Source organism: Delphinapterus leucas, chromosome 15 (assembly GCF_059928025.1).
Source record: "Delphinapterus leucas isolate spDelLeu-1000000601 "Yukka" chromosome 15, BTC_Dleu_Yukka2, whole genome shotgun sequence".
Taxonomy (NCBI): domain Eukaryota; kingdom Metazoa; phylum Chordata; class Mammalia; order Artiodactyla; family Monodontidae; genus Delphinapterus; species Delphinapterus leucas.
In genome coordinates this window covers 24,136,634-24,157,525 of record NC_143143.1, presented here as the reverse complement: position 1 = coordinate 24,157,525, position 20,892 = coordinate 24,136,634, and the positions used below count along the sequence as shown (strand labels likewise).

Sequence of the window (20,892 nt, the reverse complement as noted above, 5' to 3'; positions counted from 1 at the left end):
GGTTCCAGACCACCGCAATAAAGCAAATATTGTAATAAAGCGAGTCACACGAATTTTTTGGTTTCCCAGGGCATATAAAAGTTATGTTTACACTATACTGTAGCCCATTAAGTATGCAATAGCATTATGTCTAAAAAAACAATGTACATGCCTTAATTAAGAAATATTTTATTGCTAAAAAATGCTAACCAGTCTCTCAGCCTTCACTGAGCCGTAGCAGTAACATCAAAGATCACCGATCACAGATCACCATAACAAATGTAACAATAATGGAAGAGTTTGGAATATTGCGAGAATCACCAAAATGTGACACAGAGACATGAAGTGAGCAAGTGCTGTTGGGAAAATGGTGCCGATAGACTTGCTCAACACAGGGTTGCCACCCACCTTCAATTTGTAAAGAACGCAGTATCTGCAAAGTGCAATAAAACGAGGTGGGCCTGTGTCCATCCTGTTGTGCGCTGCCCCACCCCAGGGCATAGCACTCACAGGCATTTATAATTATGTATCAAATGAATGGTGTCACATGCACGGGAGACTTCTAAAATAATTTTTACAGTGATCTTAAGCTGTACTTGTGCCACAGATGTCAGCCAAAGTCTGATGGCATCTACTCACTCTCAGGAAAGATCGTGACGAAGACACCCTAAATGCAGCAGGAGCGAACTGAAGTGAGCTGGGGGCGCACACTTGGCCTGGACTTGGAGTTTGGTCGGGGGCGGGGTAATTGCATAATAACAGTTTCCAAGTACCGGAGAGGCTGCAGTGCTGTCTTTGACGGCAGACTTAGGACCAGTGGATGAAACCTTCTGGCAGACGTATTTTGGAAGAAAAACAGCTCAGCACTGTCCACAGGCGTGGCTAGCTGCTGCATAAGGCACTGAGGTGCGCGTCTTCGGAGGCATTCAAGAAAGAACTGACAGACCCTTCACTGTGTTTTCACTATGTTTTTTGTCATTACACTAGAGAAATTTCAAAAACACAGGAAAGATAGCTGATTCACTTTGTTATAAAGCAGAAACTAACACACCACTGTAAAGCAGTTATACTCCAATAAAGAAGTTAAAAATAAATAATTTAAAAACCCCAAACAAACACAGGAAAGGATTGTGAAAAACCAAACGGAGACCCCCACCCCTTTAAAAAATTCTGCAAAGTACCGTTTTTACCTCTTTGAGACCTTGACTCACGGCCGTTCTTTTGCCTGAAGAGACACCCTCTTTACCTGGCTCCCACCTCCTCATGTTTCAGATCTGGGCTTCACTGTTGCTTCTTCAGAAAAGTCTGAAGACCTGGTCTGCATTGATCCCCCCACCCCGTCTTCCTCCTGCTGGTACTCTGCACCTTTTCTTCATTGCATTAAACATCTTTTGTAAAATATGTTTGTCTCTTCCCTTCACCCACCCCACTACTGGACTGTAAGCTCCTTGAAGACAAATTCAGTATCTGTTTCATTCTTCTGAGCATCCCCCAGCTCCTGGCGGGGACATTGCTCATGGTAGATGCTCAGTGAATATTTGTGAAGGAAGGAAAGAAAGCACATCTGTGCTCACTGACATGGAGAAGGTGTCAAGAGCATATTGTTGAAAAGAGAACGCGTATGACAAAGCAGAATGTACATAATGATATGTAATGTGTGTGCATAAAAATATTTGGAAAACGTTCACCAAAATGTTAACAATAGTGATATCTGGATGCTCTACTATTTGAGTTTTTTCTTTTTTTTTTCCTTTCTTCATATTTTTCTGTATGCTTGAATTTCCTATAGTAAGTATATGTTAATCTACATAGAGACACCAAAGAAACCACCCAGAGCTGGCAAAGCTAGATGGGCTTCTTCTTGGTTTAATCCTGTAACTGCAGCTCCCAAGTGCCGTGATCTCCAGTCTGGGCGTTTGTCCCCGTGCCCTAGTCTCACCAGTGCAGGGAAACGGATCTGTCATGATCCCAAGTGCACCTGAGATGCTGTGTTACTCATTGCCATGAGCCCTCTTGCATGTGTATTTTGACATCTATTTCTTCCTTCAACGGGAATGTAGTGTGTCCCAGGTGCTTCTGGCATTGTCACTGGACATTGGGCTGAGCCCCAGGGAGGCAGAAGTAAAGAAAAACGTAATCCCTGCCCAGTAGGAACAAAACCTAATGTTGTATTGGATTAACTGTGTCTGTCACTGCTGTTGAAATCAACTGGACAGCCTGTTAGCACTGGGGATAGCCAAGAGGCTCCCATGGGTACTTGTTTCTCAGAGGCAGGATGGCTGAGGTTTCTGCAATCACCTCGCCTAGATTCAAAACCCAGCTCCATTATTTCCTAGCTGTTTGGCCCTGGGCAGATCCCCTCTGTGGCTCAGTTTCCTCATCTGGAAAATGGGGATGACAGTGGCACTCAGCTCCTAAGTTTGCTGCAAGGACTGAATGGCCGAGTGACCAGCACAGAGGAAACGCTGCACAAACGTGAGCCTAGGTCATTACTCCCATCTGCGTTCCGTGATGTGACAGCATTAACGTGACAAATGGGTAACAATTGGAGGAAACATCCCTGTTTAAATAGAAGGCACCTGCAGGACATATTTATGGTGTAGGATCAGGAGGCAGTGTTAATGGCCCTTAATGTAATTACTATAAGGATTTTTATTAGGAAAATTCCAACCAATTTGGCATTAATTAATGTACTGTTACTTTAGCGTGTTACCCTTCTAGTCCTTGGAGAGTTGGAGAAAATAAACCTGTTATTTTCTCAAACCCTTTCCTGAGAAGTAAGTAAGTGTTCTCTCCTCCAGTGGCTCCATTTGTAATAAAAATAGATGAGTCCCTGTGTTTTTCTAGGGCAGGATTTATGGAGCCTTCAAGGACCTTCAGGAGAGGTGAAAGGAGGACAGAGATGAAAGTGTCAGGCGACGGGAAGGCTCTTAGGAGAACCTGTGAACAGCAGCTCAGGCTCAGAAGGCAGGGAGGGAGCAGGTGATCTTAACACCTCAAGCTTCAGCCTGCAGGAGGGCCCAGGCTCCACTCTGCACCCTGAAGCCAGGCTTCTCACACCAGCCCACCTGTGGTTCCACCTACAGTCCACTCCTCAGCCACCCTTAGCAAGCCCGTTGTGATGGTTTGTCACTCTCTTCCACTGCAGCCCTTAAAATGGTGCCCAAGACCCTGCATGGGGCCCCTGCTGTCTTTCCATCCCCATCTCACCCTGTGCTCTGTCGTGGCCTCTGTGCTCCAGCCACACTGACCCTCCTGCATGTCCCCTCACTTACCATGCTCTGTCTCACCCCAGGGCCTTTGCATATGCTGTTCCCTCTGCCTGGGGACACTCTCTGCTCCCCCCTTTTACCTAGTCAACTGCTTACTCAACCTGTAGATCTTACTCCAAGGAATGCATCCCTTGAGCTCCGACTAATATATTAGTCTGCTCAGGCTGTCATAACAAAATACCACATAACAACAGACACTTACTTATCACAGTTTTGGACCCTGGGAGTCTGAGATCAGGGTGCCAGCTGGTTGGGTTCTGGTGAGAGTGCTCTTCCTGGCTGGCAGGCTGCCTTGTCCCTGTGCCCTCATGTGGCAGAGAGAGAGAGAGCAAGGTCTCTGACGTCTGTTCTTATAAGGGCACTCATCCCATCGGATCAGGGCTCTTCCCTTATGACCTCATCTAACCTTCATCACCTCCTAAAAGGCCCATCTCCAACACAATCACATGGGAGTTAGGCCTTCAACATAGGAATTTGGGTGAGTGACACAATTCCTTTCATAGCAAGTCGTATCTTTGAAAAAGGAACAGAACAGTTAGGAACAGAAACAGGGGTTTGATGACATTACGTTACAGCTTCCCGGAAAGGGAAACTGGGTGAGTATAGTGGGAAGTGAGCTGGAAAGGGGAGAAGAGAAATAGAATGCAGTTCCTTGCATGTCGTTATGTAAGGTAATTGTAATGACAGCTGCCATTTAATTTTCTTCATATCATGGAAGTGATCTGGGAAATACTTATGTGTATGTGTTTATTATCTGTCTTCCCTTTGGGAAGGTCTGCTCTTCAGAAGCCCAGGCTCTTGGTGGCATGTGCTTTGCTTTGCTCTGTTACACCTAGAACACTGCCTGCCTGGCATGTCATAGGTGCCTGTTCCAGTTACTGCTGCTGAGTAAAAAAAAACACCCCAAACGCAGTGGCCCAGAACACTTCATGTTTTATGCACATTGATTGTGTGGAATCGGGAATTCAGAAAGAATACCTAGGAGATGGGTGGTGGCATGGACAAAATAGCCCAGGTTAAGAACCACCACTCTGTACTAGGCCCTTTTCTGAGCACATGATTCCATGGGTCCCTCCCTATGAAACAGGAGTCAATATTTTACCCTTTTTGTACTGATAATGGACTAGAATCTTAGAGGTGATATAATTTGCCCAACCTCACAGAGTTAGGGAGTGAAGAGCTGTGGTTGGAAGCCCGATCTCTCTGATTGCAAAGTTTGCAAAGCCAAACTTCTTTCCACTTGCCATGCTGCCTTTCCAGAGTGACTGCCCATGTTGCCAAAAGTGAAGTAGGCCATCTTGGCAGGGAACCTTCTGCCTCCCAGTAAGATGAGTGGTTCTCAAGCAACAACTGTATTGATTCGCTATAGGGGACTCTGGGAAATATAAAGGGGAAGAGGCTGTTTGGGGGACTAGGGATATTAAATGTCCCATAAGGCATGAGACAGCCCAACCCAACAAAGAATTATTATCTCTCCCCAAATGCCAGTGGTCCCTGTTGAGAAACTCTGCTTGAGAAGGGAGGGGGGGGGTAATGTGTGAAATATTAATCTGTACCAAAACCGTCTGAAAGGTTACTCGGATAACAATAGAAGCTGTTCTTTCCTTGCATGGTTTAGCTTAGGGCTTGCCTTAGTCCATTTGGGCTACTATAACAAAATACCACAGACTTGAGTGGCTTGTAAACAACAGAAATTTATTTCTCATGGTTCTGGGGGCTAGAAAGTCCTGCAGATCTGGTGTCTGGTGGGGACTTGCTTCTGGTTCATAGAGCACTGCCTTCTCCCTGTGTCCTCACTTGGCAGAAGGAAAAGGGAGGTCTCTGGGGTCTGTATTATAAGGGCACTAACCTTATTCATGAGGGCTGCACCCTCATGACTGAATCACCTACCAAAGGCCCCACCGCGAATACCATCACCTTGGGGATTAGGTTTTCAACATACGATTCTGGGGGGCACACAAACATTCACACCATAGCAGGGGTTAAAAGCCCTCATTTTGGTGGCTGACAAATGGAGATCTGAATCCCAATTCCACAGTGTATTAGCGGGCCCCAGGTCACATAACCACTCTGAGTCTTGACTTCCTTATCTGTAAAATGGGAATAATTAGAATACCTCCCTCATAGGTCTGCTGTAAGAAGTAAATGAGATAATATCTGTTTAAAAACACTCTGCCCGGGCCTGGCACACAGGAGTAGCTGTTCATCATAATAGCACTTTCATCCTTGATGTGTGGGAAAAGTAACATCAGCAGGATGGACAAGAGCTTGCAGGCCTCAGCACAGTGCTTTTGCTGGGTAACCGGCAGAGCGACTGGGACCCAGTGAATTGCGGTGAAATGCACCATACGCCATCAATATTTATCCCACTGGTTTCCATTTATTGAGCAGTACATCATTAGAATATCCCAGGGCTCTTGACAATAAAATCAATAAGACGGTTCAGCCATGGGCTGTGGTTTAATAACTCCAGACTTGAATGAGAGGGAAAAAAAAAAATCAGTGAGCAGGAAAGTTTCCTGAGTGCTTGATCAGGAATGGAGGGAGACATTTCTCAGAGCGGGAGAAAAATAATGAGTGAGACAGCCTTGGGTCTCCAGTGGAACAGGAGGCTGTGAGCGTGTGAGGTGGCACCCAGAGACGTATCTGGGTAAAACCCTTTCCACCTTGAGAGACGCAGGTTTTAAGAGGAGGTTGAAAGGAAAAGAAGGTACAAAATGTGGTCCTCAACCCTGACTGCATGTTGGATCGCTTGGGGAGCTTTAAAAACTTGCCAATACTTGCACCCACCAAAGTAATTAAATTATTATTTCTTGGGGTGGGACCCAGGCATGGGTTTTGCTTTTTGTTTTGTTCTTTTACCACGTTCAGGTCATTCTAATGGGCAGAGGTGAGCCTCACTAGCCTGGGCCAGTGGATTCGAACTTCAGCTTGCATGAGAATCACCTGGAGGGCTTGTTAAAACACAGATTGCTGGTCCCCACCCCAGAGTTTCTGATTCACAAGGAGTGGGGTAGGGCCTGAGATTCTGCCTTTCTAGCAAGATCCCAGATGATGCTGTTGCTGTGGACCAGAGACCACATTTTGAAAACTTCTGTTCTAGAGCAGTGCTTTCCACCAAGAGTGATTTTGCCCCTCCTCCCAGGGGACATTTGTCAATGAATGGAGACATTTTTGCTTTTTCACAAGTGGGAGGATACTGCTGGTATCTAGTGAGTAAAGACCAGGGATGTGACTTAAACATCTTACAGTGCATAGGACGGTGCTCATCTCCCACAGCAAAGAATTATCTGGTACCAAATATCAATCATGCTCAGACCGCAAAACCCCATTCTAAAGTGGACAGTGGTTTAGAAGCCATTCAGGGAATATGATGCTTTGGGTCCAGATGAGCTTGGCAGTGGCAGCCTGAGTGGAGACAGAGATGCCCAGATTCTTGCTAGGAGCATGCATGGAGCATGGTATCTGAAGTCAGGTCAGTTTGTTTCTGTTTCTTAATCTCTTCTTCACCTCCTAGCTCTGTGACCTTGGGTAAGTTCCTCACCCTCTCTGAGCCTGGGCCAATTATCCGTAAATGGGGATAATTTCTATATGCAGCATTGCTATGAGAGTTAAGAAGTCTGTGCAAAAAACTTTATAAATATTAAATGCTCAACATATTGGAGTGCAAGTCAAAAGGACAGTGTTTCTCAGCAGACCCCTGTGTCTGTCTCTCTGTCTGTTTGTCTCTCTCTCTCTCTCTCTCTCTCTCTCTGTGGCAGGAAGGTGGTCTCCCAGTGGCTACTCCAGAAAACTCCCAACGAAACCCTCCTGGGCCCCTGAAGCCTGGAAAACAAATGTTATCTGGACCTACAAGTCCTTCCATGAAATACGAGGCTGCTTGGGCATCAGTCTGTACCTGGCCTTCACCTGCCCTCATTTGTTTAGCAAACTCAGCACATCCTAGTTGGAAAGCAAGTTTGTGGAGTCTAATTAATATTCTCCAAGCTTCCTTCACACTCTCTCGCCTTCACGATGTTGCCAAATCCCTATTTGCCATCATGCCCTATTATTTGCATAATGTTTTCATTGCAATAGGCTCACTTTCATCTTTACTTAAGTCAATTGTATTTTGAAAGTCATTTTGCATCGCTGCCAGAAGTGGAGATCTCTCTCTCCCTCGCCATAGAGGCAGCAGCCATGCAAATGAATCGGTGAAATCACAACAGTGGTCTTCAGTGCCCGTAGTTACTTCTCTTTTCTGCCAGAGACACCAATACTGTGGGCAGATCTCCCCTTGTTGGGAGAGGAAGTTCAGTCCCCTTGCTGTTGAGGAAATGTTTGCATTGATCTGAGACTCCCTTGGTGGGCTGGCTAATCAGAAAGGCTGGATGAGAATTGAAAAGGGAATCCCTTTCCCATTCTCACTTAGTGCCATTTGATGTCCTGTGTGTGGGCTATGTAAATCTTCCCTTGGGAAGAACACCAGCTCTGAAGTCCTCATGGTCAGGTCCTGCCCCCACCCCCCCAACCCCGCCCAGCTGTGTGAACAATTACAAGTTTCACTGCATTGGGCAAGGGTTCCAGAGTCGCCCCACATGAGCTCAACAGCTGGCTTCTCCACTGTCGAGCTGCATGACCATATTTTGCCTGTGTTATAGCTTTTAGTCCTTACAGCATCCCTTGGAGGTGAGCACGCTTTGATAGATGAGGAAACAAAGGCACACAGCAGCCAAATGACCTGTGAGTAAGTGGTGGGTTCAGGATACAGACCCAGGCTGAGCCCCTACATGGGATGGCTGAGTTCAGTAGTACAGGATGGGTTCCTCAAAAAATAACTTAATATAAAAATAAAGTTACCATATGATCCAGCAATTCCACTTCTGGGTATATACCCAAAAGAATTGAAAGCAGGGTCTCAAAGAGATATCTGAACACCTATGTTCATAGCAGCTTTATTCACAAGAGCCAAAAGTTGGAAGCAACCCGGCTGTTCACTGACAGATGAATGGATAAACAAAATGTGGTACATACACACAGTGGAATATCATTCAGCCTTAAAAAGGAAGGAAATTCTTTCACATGCTACAACATTTTGCTACGTGAAAGAAGCCAGTTGCAAAAAGAACAAATATTATATGATTCCACTTATGTGAGCACCTAGAGGAGTCATAGAGACAGGAGTAGAATACTGGGTGCCAGGGGCTGGGGGAGGGGAATGGGAGTTAGTGTTTAATGGGTACAGAGTTTCAGTTTTGCAAGACGAAAAGGTTGGTGGTGACGGTTGCACGACCATGTGAAGGTACTTAACACTACTGAACTGTATGCTCAAAAATGATTAAAAAGGTAAATTTTATGTCATGTGTATTTTACCACAGTTTTTTTTTTTAAAAAGAAGAAATTCAGGATTCTTGGAGGGCCTGTGGGAGGGTGGTGCAAGGAAGGGATGGGGGAGGGGGTCAGGGATGGCTTGGCGGAGAAAGGGTCATTTCTCCTGAGCCCTGAAGGGTGTGGCCTGGTCAGCTTTATCCTTGGACTTGCTCCCTCAGTTCCCCTCTCCCGACTCCACGATCCCAGCTTAGTATCTCCTCCCCTCACTTCCCATCAGGTCAGGTTGGAGGTGACATGACCACAGGAGTCAGAGCAGCAGCCCTGATGTTAGAGACACGACCAGGCACTTGCCCGGCTCCTCCCAGGGAGGCCTGGGGCTCCTGAACAGGGAAGAGCGGAGTCCAGCCCTCAGCCAGTTCACATGAGCGGAGACCGTCCCATGCAACAGCTCGGCCCTGAGGCTTCCACTTCAGCCCCCTGGGCGCTGAACGTGGACGGAGCTGTCCGGCTTAATCCATCAGTCTGAATCGTTCATTCTCTGAGGGCCTCTCCCCTGAGCCGGCAGGGGCGGGGGCGTAGGTGATGGGGATGGCATGCTAGGAGAGATGCAACCTTGGCCTCGGCTCATGAGGAACTGCCAGCTATCAAGAAAGCCCACCTGATGTGGTATATACAAGGGAGTATCACTCAGCCTCGAGAGAGAAGGAAACCCTGCCATTGCGACAACACGGATGGAACTTGAGGACATGATGCTAAGTGACATAAGCCAGAGAAAGACGAACACTGTGATATCACTTATATGTGTACTCTTAAAAAAAGTTAGACTTTTGGAAACAGGGAGTAGAGAAATGGTCACCAGGGGCTGGGGCGTGGAGGAGAGAGGAGAGGTTGGCAAAGGATACGAACTCTCAGCAATAAGATTAATAAGGTCTGAGGATCTAATGTGACTGTATCATGGTGACCATAGCTGACAGCACTGTGTTGTACAATTGAAATTTGCTGAGAGAGTAGAACTTAAACGTTCTCTCCCCCAAAGTACAAAATAAACAAATAAGTGAGGTGGTGGATGTGCTAACTCACTAGATGGGGAGAATCATTTCACAACGTGTAGCATATCAGATCACCCCAATGTACAACTTGAATTATCTTACAACTTTATATGTCAATTATACCTCAATAATAATAAATTATACCTCAGTAAACCTGAAAAAGGGAGGGAGGGAGGAAGAAACTAAGTGAATTACCAAAAACCAACACTGTCTCAAGGGAGGACAGTTTTCTATTCAGTGATGCTAACTCCATGATTGGGCTAGAATCCCAGACTATGGGAATGTTATCTACTTATCTGCTAGAATAAAGCATGCGTTTGTCTCTCAGCCGACACTCTACAGAGAGGGTAGCTCATCGGTTACTCAGGGCCTCTCAGCCTCAGAGTCCTCCGTGGTGAGATGGGGGTAATAATCACGGTGCCTGCCTCGTAGGCCTTAGGAAAATTAAGTAATGAAATCATGTATGCATAGTGCTTAGGGCTCAATATGCCTCAGACATCATTATTTTTCTAGAAGAGTCTTCAGGACCAAGGAAGGGAAATGACTCGCCTAGGGCCCCACGGCTGATTCACAGCAGAAGCAGGGTTTGGACCCAGACTTGTGGCCCTTGGTGTGCTGCCCAGTGAGAGAAAGGCCCTTTGGCCCAAGTCTGACAAAGAACCTGGAGCCTGTCAGGCTTTCCCCTCCGATGACATGAACCCCACTCCGTGCGGTGTGCCTGGTGGGCAAAGGTGCCCCATCCACAAGCACGAATCACCCCACCGCCAGCAGGGCCAGGGATGGATCGCTCATCCCTCTTTATTTTTTTAAAAATTTTATTGTATTTTGGAAGAACACTTAGCACGAGCTCTACCCTCTTAGCACAGTTTTAAGTGCACAATGCAGTGCCGTTGGCTGCAGACGCAGTGCTGTACTCAGGCTCTCTAGAGCTCGTTCATCTGCCTTTTGCCTGAAACTTTTTGCCCATTGATGATAACTCCTCATCTCCCCAACCCTTCAGCCCCTAGCCACCATCTTTCCGCTCTTCGAGTCTATGAATTAGACCATGTAAGATAGCTCATATGAGTGGGATCACACAGGATTCGTCTTTCTGGGACTGGTTTATTTCGCTCAGCGCATGTCCTCAGCGTTCATCCTGGTGGGAACACAAAACGGAGTAGCCTCAATGGAAAACAGTATGGAGGCTCCTCGACATATTAAAAATAGAACTACCTGTGACTAACCCAGTTTATAGAAGAAGTGACAACCGGAGAGGTGTCTTTCCAAAGCCCCCGTGGTGAAGAGGCAGAGCTGGACCCAGTTCTGAGCCGCAGAGCCCGTGCCTCGCTGGCGGAAGGGAGCTGGGCCCACCCCTGATCCAAGCCCCGTTTGCACACAGCCTCGTCTCCACTGGTCTCCACGACCCAGCCTCCCCTCTTATTTGGAACCAAGTCAGAAAGCTCCCCTCGCAGTAGCCGGAAGAGGCCCTTTCAGAGTATAAGTAGAATCGAGGGCTTTGTTGGTTGGAATAACTATTCCAGTCAAGAGGCTCCTTCGTTTTGCGTTTGTTATTTAGTCATTGTTTTCAGAGGCAGACGCTGCAGAGGGAGGTCCAGGGTGTGGATGTTTATTTGCAAACCGTGGGCTCTGGGGTATACACAGCCCTGGGAGACTGTGCCGTCTTGGGTAGGACGCTGGAGCTGGGCCCACTGGGTCCACCAGACTTGATCCACATCCTTGGGGACAAACAGCCAAATAGAGTAACACTGATGGTGATGATAGCTATTCTAATGGACATGAGCATCCACGAGAGACAGGCTCTGATGATAACATACCCATTTTTACAGCTGAGAGAACCGAAACTTAGAAAGGTGGCTTACCTGGTCCAAGGTCATGCAGACCTGCCTGACCAGAGGACACGCTCCTAACCCCTGCAGCTTAACTTTCTCCTCCCAGATCATATTCCTACAAGGTACCACAGGCGTGATCATTACTAGCATCACGACATCTGCACAACCCATTGACCCTTGCCAAGTACCTTCATCTTCGCCATCTCTTTAGGGCCCAATGTTTACGTCGTCCTTATTTGACCATATGATGATAAAGAAACACACAGAGCTTGGGTGGGTAACAGGCCTACGGTAGCACAGCCCTCCGTGAGTCCTTGGCCTCCACACCTGCATCACAAAAATATACTTGGTATGCTTCCCTACAACCCTGGGTTTTTAACATTTGTCTGAAGTCCACTTTCCCCGCTGCCTCTAATCACTCTGATTCTTCCACCTATTTTCTGTTTTGTGCCACAGGAATCTGATTATACTGTTAAACTCATAGATTTTTTTTAGGAGCCGGGCAGTGTTTGGGTTTCAGTCTGTAAAGACACACATAGCTCTGACCACATGTCATTGTTTTCTGTCCTGCAGCTGGAAAAAAGTCAACTGACAGGCTTCTAGGAACAGATTTTTGTGTTTTGGAAATGGGGACAATTGGATCGAGCATAGTGGCCATGCTAGGGCTCTGGGATCACAGACCAGCTCCGTTCCCAGCTCAGCCAACTCCTAACTGGGATGTCTCTGAGCTCCAGCTTCCTCAGTTGTATAAGAGGAAGGTAATAACTCTTTTCTCATAGTGGTTTGGATAGAAGTAAAAAAATCATGCACAGAAATTGTTTTACACATAGTAGGCACTCAGTAAACAGTATTAGAACTAGCAATAAGCATCGCTTTTATTGTTAGGTTCTATTATAAAAGTAATCCATTTTACAAAATGCAGTTAACACGGCAAAGTGTAAAGAAGAAATGAACACCGTCGTGCCACCATCTGACCCTCTGTTAATATTTCAGTCCATGTCTTTTAAATTGTTATGGATTGCATTGTAGGACTTCTCTTTGGCTTAATATATTGTAGACAACGTTCTATATCAACAAGTATTACTAAGACCTTTGGGTTGACTCCTATTTTGGACCATTATACACACTATTGAGGTGGAGGCCCCAGGACCTTTGCACTTGCTATGCCAGCTGCCCAGAATCCTCCTCCATCCATGGTAATTGCATGACTCACTCCCTCAGTTCACTCGTTCAAGCTTGTTCAAGTGTATCCACTTCACATCAGCCTACATTTGGCCACCATAGCCAAATAAACCCCGCCCTGAACATGCTTAAATTTTTTTTTCATAACCTATGTCACTGTTTGCAATCGTATTCTCTATTTGCTTTCTTTTTTAGTGGCTTTCTGTCCCACTAGCCTAAGCAGGACTCTGTTGTGTCCACTGACAGGACCGGAACTGTGCCTGGCACAGAGGAGATGCCGCAGGAGTAACTAATTGAACAAAGAACATCCTATACATAGAGATGGGCATATTTGCCTTCTCCTCCCCCAGGATAGATTTTTAGGCATGGAGTTACGGGGTCAAGGGGACTGCATATTTAACGCTGTATGCTGTTGCCACATCACAGCCGAGCTGTGCCGGCTGCCACTCCCTCCAGCAGGGTGGGAGAGAGCCCATCCCCAGTTCCCGCCCCGCTGGGAATCTCACCACAACCCACTGACGATCCCACTCCTGGTGCAGGAGGCCACGTGCTTTTCAGGAGCACAGTCCCAGAAACGGTGGCCCGGGTGGAGGAGGCCCACCCCCAGGGGGGCCTCTCTGCCTGGTCTACGGGGTGTTTTCTTGTCCTCTCCAGCGACCCCGTGCCTGAGCAGCTTGCCAGAAAGGGTGATGCAGGAGCCGGGGGTGTGGAGCAACTATAGGAAGCTGGTGACTGGCACCTGGCAAAGGGCACCATGAACCTCGGCCCCTTTGAACAGTACCCCACCTTGCTGCAACTCGGGGCAGAGGACTCGCACATTCACTCTCCTGTTTATTCGATAAAACCCATCAGGGTCCAACCATGTGCCAGATGGGGAACATTGCCATTGTGGTCATGGAGCCAGCCCGAGGCTATCCCACCAATTTGATGGGTCCTTGGCAAGGCGCTTCGCCCCCCTGAGCCTCACCTTCTTCCTCTACCTCTGGGCTCATACGTGGACAGGGCTGGTCAGGGCACAGGCGAGGGGCAGGTGTGTAAAGGATGGAGGCAGACTGGGGGGCAGGGGGAGAGGAGCAGGCAGCGTCTCAGGCCTGGAGGCATTGTTTGACTCTGAGATTCTGGAACTTTGGTTGGCCTTTGCTTTTAAGGATAGCTGCAGGGCTCTGAGGTCGAGTGCATCCAGCTTTTACAGCGTGGCTCCCCTCCTTCCCTCTGCCTAAGCTCTCTCAGTGTGTGTGTCTGGTTATGTGTGTTTGTCTCCATTTATGTCTGTGTGTCTGTCTTTCCCCGTGTTTCTGTGTGGATCTCTCTACATGCGTGGTCCCCCGTATGTGTGGGAGGGGAAGGTCCTCCTGTCTGTTTGCAGGTCTCTCTCTGCGTTTCTCTCGATGTGTGTGGCCTCTCTGTATCCCTCCCCTGATCCCCACCTCTCATCCCCATCTCCATCTCTCTGTCTCCTTTCTGTAGATACTTTTTGTCTTTCTCACCCACCCTTATCCCCAAAATAGCTGTGCTCCAGAAGAACTCTAGGTTTTTGTTCCCCCTTGTCTTTACTGCTCCCCAGACCGACTGTCTGACCCAAGGATGGCTTTATGCTATTCACGCCCGGGAGCCTCTGCTGCTGGTGTGGCAGTGTATCCATGTCTGCGTCTGTCTGTCTGTGAATCTGCTCTGCTTTCTAAAAACCCTAGAGAGAAGTTACAAAAGGCGTTTCTCATCGTCAACACCCAAGTCCCCTTAGACACCAGCGACCTTCATTCCCCGTACTGCTCTCCAATGCAGCAGAGCAGGGTGGCAGGAGCGGGGCTGGATTGGGGCCCCTACTCCCGCCTCTGTGCGCACTCGCTGTGTGACCCGGGGAAACGTGCTGACCTCTCTGAGTCTCGAATATGACATAGAATTCCTCCTGGAGCTAAGTAATGACCCACACAGAGCCCCCAGGACCGGCACTCAGATGACGCCAGCTCCTCTGGACCAGAGCAGCCAGTCTTCTCCAGAATGCATTCATTCACTCACTCATTCAACAACATGGCAAGAGACATCCAGGGCTGGAGAGCGTGGCTGTTCCCAAAGGCCTAATAAACCTCACTTGCTGGGAACTCCAGATCATTGTTACCCAGAGACCTTGGGGCAGGGATGAGCAGCATTATCTGAGTGCCACCGGGAACTCCTACAGAGTGGACTTCCTATGAAGCATTGTATCCACGTTTAAACCTTTGAAAAATCACCCAATGAAATCCAGGTAGAAAAAAGTGACACAAGTAGCCATTGTGCTTTTGTTTTGTTTTGTTTTGTTTTTTGTGGTACGCGGGCGTCTCACTGTTGTGGCCTCTCCCGTTGCGGAGCAGGTCTCCAGACGCACAGGCTCAGTGGCCATGGCTCACGGGCCCAGCTGCTCCGCGGCATGTGGGATCTTCCCGGACCGGGGCACGAACCCGTGTCCCCCGCATCAGCAGGCGGACTCTCAACCACTGCGCCACCAGGGAAGCCCAGTAGCCATTGTTTTTAAGCATCCCTCCCTTTGTTTGATAAATAGTCTCCAAGGGAGGCGGAGGGAGGTTACAGCCAGCCCTGTGATAATTACGCTGCCTTTGGGCTGTGGTTGTGGGAAAGAGAATGTAAGCTTTTCTCGTATGTCATTATCTTTTTACTTTGGATTCTCACATTCCTTAATCCATTCATAATCCATTTGTGAAAACAGCCTCACATCCCATGTGCCTTTGTGATCAAGACTGTGTCCGGGACTGGCAAGTAGGAGGGTTTAAGGATTCTGGGTGGTTGGTTGGATGGATGGATGAATAGGTTGTTGTGTGAGTGTTTAAAGGGACATGATCCTTCCAGGCACACCTCTCGTACGACCACCAGGAAGGCCCAGTGTATTTGCAAGTGGTTTGGAGAGAAGATTAGAGGGTGGTTAGGAAACCCTCTGCTTGCTCCCCAGTTTGTCTTCAACCAGAGCCAAGATGTTAATTATCCCCAGGATCACAGCTACTGATTGAACAGTCAAGGAGACAAAGATGGTGGGGTATCAGGAGAGCGCGGGGAAGTGGGCTCCGGGGCTTTGGGCTAAACTCTCTGCCGTCTCCTCTGTCCCTGCGGGCAGATTGTTCACTCCTTCCCCACCCTCCAAGAGTACACTTCTATCATAAAACAATTGAGCATTGTCTTCTGTTTTTCCCACTTGGCTGAGAGCTCCTCAAAGGCAAGGATATTTTCCCCCAATTTTAATTTTCTAGTACCTAGCACAGTATAGGCTAAGTTAATATTGCGTGGATCAGTGAGTTGATGATTAGATGTTTGGAAGAGTGGATGCATGGATGATTTGCTTGGAGGATGATGGGTGAGTGGATGAATGGATGGTTGGGTTTTTTGGGGGAGGTGATAGGCCATTGAATGCTTTGCTAGGTGGGTAGTTAAATGGTTTGTTGGATGGGTGGTTGAATTTGGACGGATGGATGGATGGATGGATGGATGGATGGATGGGTGGATGGAGGGTGGATGAAAAGATGTAACCTGATTGGCCACCTAGAGTCAGCCTCCCACATGATACACGAATCCACCTTGCAATGCCTCTGACTTCCTCATGTACATGCCAATCTACCTGCAATAACTAATTTACAAGATATTTCATTAACTAAGCAGAATTGTTATAAACATTTCCAAATTCTGGGTATGGTAATGTAGTGTATATTAGTGGTTAAGCACATAGGCTTTGGAAACAGACCTGGGTTTGAATCTCAGCTTAACTTAATTAAAGCAGTGTGACCTTGAACAAATAAATCGCTTGGTCTCTCTAAGCTGTGGTTTCCTCATTTGCAAAACGGAGATAATGGCCCTACCTTTCAGGGTTGCTATAAGGATTAAATGAAATAATTAATGGTAAGGACTGCTGAATGCTCAAGAAGAGGTACTGTAATCGTTATGGTACCAAAATGTACCCACCTGTAACTTTTATTTTCACCAAAAACCAGATGTGTGCCAGATATTCTTACAGTGTTATGTATCCAATGACAAACATTCTGATATAGTCCCTCATCTTTTGGCGTTTATGTTCTAGTAGGGGGGTTCAGACAATAACAAGGAAACAATTTCAGATGGTGTTAAATGCTATGTAGAAAATCGAAATAGGTCGAGGTGAAAGACAGTGATGTGGTTGGTGGGGGCCAGGTGGCCTTATTGTGACCTGTGAACCAGTGACAAGAAGATATAGCCATACGAAGATCTAGGGAGAGTGTGTCCCAGGTGTCAGGAATGGCCAGTGGAAAGGTCCCAAGGCAGAGACGAGCTTGCTCAAGGAAAAGATAAAAGGCCAGGGGGCGAGGTAGATGGTAGGGGCGATCAAGGCCCAGGGGTGTGCAGTCATATCTGCGGGAAGCAGGTCCCACAGGCCATGGACACGATACACGCTAATCTCATTCCGTCCTCTGGGACAACATAGAAGGAGCCTCGCTCATTTGGTGGCCATTCAGCTTCCCAGTGGCAGCTGGCAGGCTCCCAGTCTCCTGACCCCCAGGCTAAACAGTCCTAATTCTCAGCTTTCCCAGCTGACAGTCGGAGACACCTGCAGCTGCTACCCTGACAAGGCTCTGAGTCCCACAAACCTAGAACCCCCAAGAAATCAGGTTAGACCCAAAGGAAACTCGGCTCAGGAAAACCAGGATATTTCTAGTTGGGCCTGTAATGAACTGAACCAGTAAGCTGTGTTCCTCCCTGAAACCTTGCCCCTGGAGCATTTGCAAGGGAAGAAAAGGAGAAAAGGTGTCTTTGAGGCTGCTTCCAGGAGAAAAGATGTCTGGAATCATTTATTCAGGAGCATCTGGTATAGGTTCTGGGCTTTCAAAGAAAAAGAAGCTCTGACGGTGGCTGATCTCCACCCGGGCTGATCCAGGGGCCCAGGTGGGTTCATGAGGACCTAGACCCCCCACATCACTCAGCAGTGCTTCCCTCTGTGTTGGCTTTCCTCTCCCTGTGGGGACCAAAGGGCTCTTAGCATCTGCCAGTTTCATGGATTGCAAACGTCTCTCATCTAGTAGTTCCAACAAAAGTCCAGAATTCTGTCTTCTTGGCTGAACAGCTTGGTTAGGGCTGAACCGTACCTACTGTGGCCAGAGAGAGGCGGTGTCCTGATTAACCAAGCTTCATCCCTGTGACCACCCCTGAAATTGACAATGGAGAGAGACCCTCTCCTGCCACACAGACTGAGAGGGGGATGATGCCCCCCAAAATATCAGATGATAAATTTCCCATTATGCAAGATGGATAACTTGTAGGGATCTGCTGTACAACACTGCTTATAATCCACAGTACTATCCTGTCCGCTTAAAAATGTGTTAAGAGGGTAGATCTCATGTTATCTGTTCTTGCTACAGTTTTTTTAAAACGGATGCTCTTAGGAGGAGAAGGGAGAGTGTATTCTGGACAGGCAAAAACAGCACGTGTATCTTACGTTTCCCAACTTGAAATTAACTGCTCCTTCCTCTGTGATTCAGAAATTACACCTCTTACATCTCTCATCTCATCCTGCCTTGTTCAGTAGTTTAATATGTGTACACATGTCTCCATCCGTTCTTTTCAGCTTCCTGGGGATGGAAACCATATCTTCAGGTCCTCAGGGTTCCTACTCCTGTTGTACCAGGACAGCGTAAGGGTCCAGGACTTGTTTGGTTAAGTTGAATCAGGTTTCAGGGCCCAATATGACTACTTTGCCCCTCAAATAGTTTCCAGGGAGAAGCATCAGAGAAACGCCCGCCCGAGGACGACCGAGCTCACCCCACCTCTGTGGTTTCTCGGGTTTTCCCAGGCAAAGCCAACAAGAACATTCAGTGGGATGAGGATTCGGTGGAGTATATGCTGGCCAACCGGGTCAGAATCGCCTTTGTCCTGGTGGTCCACGGCCGCGCCTCTCGGCAGCTGCAGCGCATGTTCAAGGCCATCTACCACAAAGACCACTTCTACTACATCCACGTGGACAAGGTGAGGACCGCCCTTTCTCTGCAGGTCTGTCTGCCTCTCTCCAAGCTGACCTCCCCTTCAGGGAAGGCTTGCAAGCTGAACAGCTGCTTCCCCCCAGAGCATTTGATCTTGAAGTGCCGTGTGTGTGTGTGTGTGTGTGTGTGTGTGTGTGTGTGTGTGTGTGTGTGTGTGTGTGTTGGTTCCAAAGTTCCCAGCTGTGACTTTAGACTTTCTCCATAAACATTGTCATTCGTACCTCTTTTCCTCACTGTCCCACTGCCCGATGCAGTGCCTGTCGCTCTGTGAAGATAACTAACCCAGGGGTGGGCACGCTGTTTCTGTAAGTGGCCAGAGAGCAAGTAGTTCAGGCTTTGTGGGCCATACGCTCTGTCGCAGCTACTCAGCTCTGGCATTGAAGTATGAAAGCAGCCATAAAAAACATATGTAAATGAATGTGTGTGACTGTGTTTCAATAAAACTTTACAAAAAACCTGCAGCCAGCTTGCTGACCCCTGAGCATCTTGTTCCAGAGGTTTCTGTCGGTCTGCTGATGTGACATGACTATGTCTTTGGTCAAGAAGGCAAAGGGGATGCCTATCCAAAAAGTTTGCTTCTTGCAGGCCTGCGAGGGGGTAATGGAGAAATTCTACCTCTTGAAATACTCATCAGGTCTAGATGCAGCTATATTTCTTAGCTTGTTAACCTCAGACCATATGTATCCATCTTATAGAAAAATGCAGACTCCCAGGCACCCGCCTACACCTAGTGAACCAGTGGCTTAGAGGCGGGGCCAGGGAATCTGCATTTCAGATAGCTAAAGTAATATTTTAAAAATAATGAAGTTCGAATCGCAATGCAGAAAGACACCCCAGGCCTGAATCAGTTACTTGGCAAAATTCAGAAGCCCTGTCAGCTAGAAGGGAAGGGACAGAGAGGGGGCAAGGGACAGGTCTTGGTGTTTTCTGCGCTGCTGAATGTCACCCTTTCTCTCCTGGGAAAAGCGCTCTAATTACCTGCATCGCCAAGTGCTCCAGTTCGCCAGGCAGTACAGCAACGTTCGCGTCACCCCCTGGAGGATGGCCACCATCTGGGGGGGAGCCAGCCTGCTGTCCACGTACCTGCAGAGCATGCGGGACCTCCTGGAGATGACCGACTGGCCCTGGGACTTCTTCATCAACCTCAGCGCTGCTGACTACCCCATCAGGTAAGGCGGCCCGGCCCCAGGCCAGCCTGCTCTGGAGTCCTGCTTCCCCTGTCACAGCTGGGAATCCAGAGGCAGAAGCAGCCTGCCTCCTGTCTGGAGAAGCCTTTCTGCCTCTGTGAGACGCATATGCACTGTCTCCATGAGATCTGTCTGCACAGGGTCCACCCTGAGCCTGAGAATCATGTGAGCATTCGCTCATTCATCCACTCATTCAACAGAGATTTCTTAAGTACATGGTTTTTCCAGCTCTGTTTGAGAACACACTGCAAAGGCCAAAACCTTTGCAGTGGGGGAGACAGACAGCACATAAAATAAGTAAAATGGTACATCAGAAAAATAAGGCAGAGAGCAGCAAGATGAGAGTGGCCAGGAACGTCCTTCCCGAGAAGAATGGAAGACACCGATGGAGTGAGCCACCCAGACAGGGAGAGTGGTCCAGGAGGAAGGCGGAGCTGGTGCTGAGCCCTGTGGATGCCTGGTGTGTTCCAGGAACAACAGGGCTCAGGGTGGCTGGAACAGAGTAAGGGAGGGGAAAGTGGTAAGAGACAGAAGCCAGAGAGAAAATTGAGGTGAGATCATGGAGGTTCTAGAATTTGGCCATTACTCAGAGAAAGATGGGAATCGCTGGTGTGTTTGGGGCAGAAGAGGGTCAAGGTCTGACTTACGTGTTAATCTGAAAGGGATAAAATGGAAGAAGGAGGAGTGCTGTGACTGCCCGGGCAGAATCACAGACAGGCGTCTCCGGGCTGTTGGAGGCCCGTGGTGTGTTCACCTGGCTCCTCTCAGATTTTAACACATGAGTTGATTGCCCACATTTTAAAACCGGGAGATTGCAACTGAAGCTCCAGATTTCTAGCTTCTCTTGAAGCCCTCCCACTGAACCTGCAGGCTGCTTGGCCACAATTGTGGGCAGCTGGTGGAACAGCCAGCAGCCCCTAGGCAGAGAGAAACTCAGATGCCACCAGGAAGGCCTGTCCCTTTGCACGAACGTTGGTCTACTCTTTAAAAGAGACGTAAGCAAAGAAAACCCCTGGAGATCTGTAGAGGGGAAAAAAGGCAAGAAAATGGACTATATTTCCTATCAAGAAGGCAGCTCTTTGCTTGACTGTGTCTTC

The 20,892-nt window shown here is 48.0% G+C and overlaps 1 protein-coding gene across 5 annotated transcripts in view; it reads left to right on the top strand.

Annotated features, from left to right (window-relative positions):
- XYLT1 (xylosyltransferase 1) overlaps positions 1 to 20,892 on the top strand; it is a 302,171-nt gene that overhangs the window by 202,478 nt on the left and 78,801 nt on the right. For all 5 annotated transcript variants that reach the window (XM_089896096.1, XM_089896097.1, XM_022552190.3 and 2 more), the window contains 2 exons: positions 18,422 to 18,594; positions 19,575 to 19,777. In XM_089896096.1, coding sequence (XP_089752222.1) covers positions 18,422 to 18,594; positions 19,575 to 19,777 — 376 coding nt within the window. The remainder of the gene's footprint in view (positions 1 to 18,421; positions 18,595 to 19,574; positions 19,778 to 20,892) is intronic.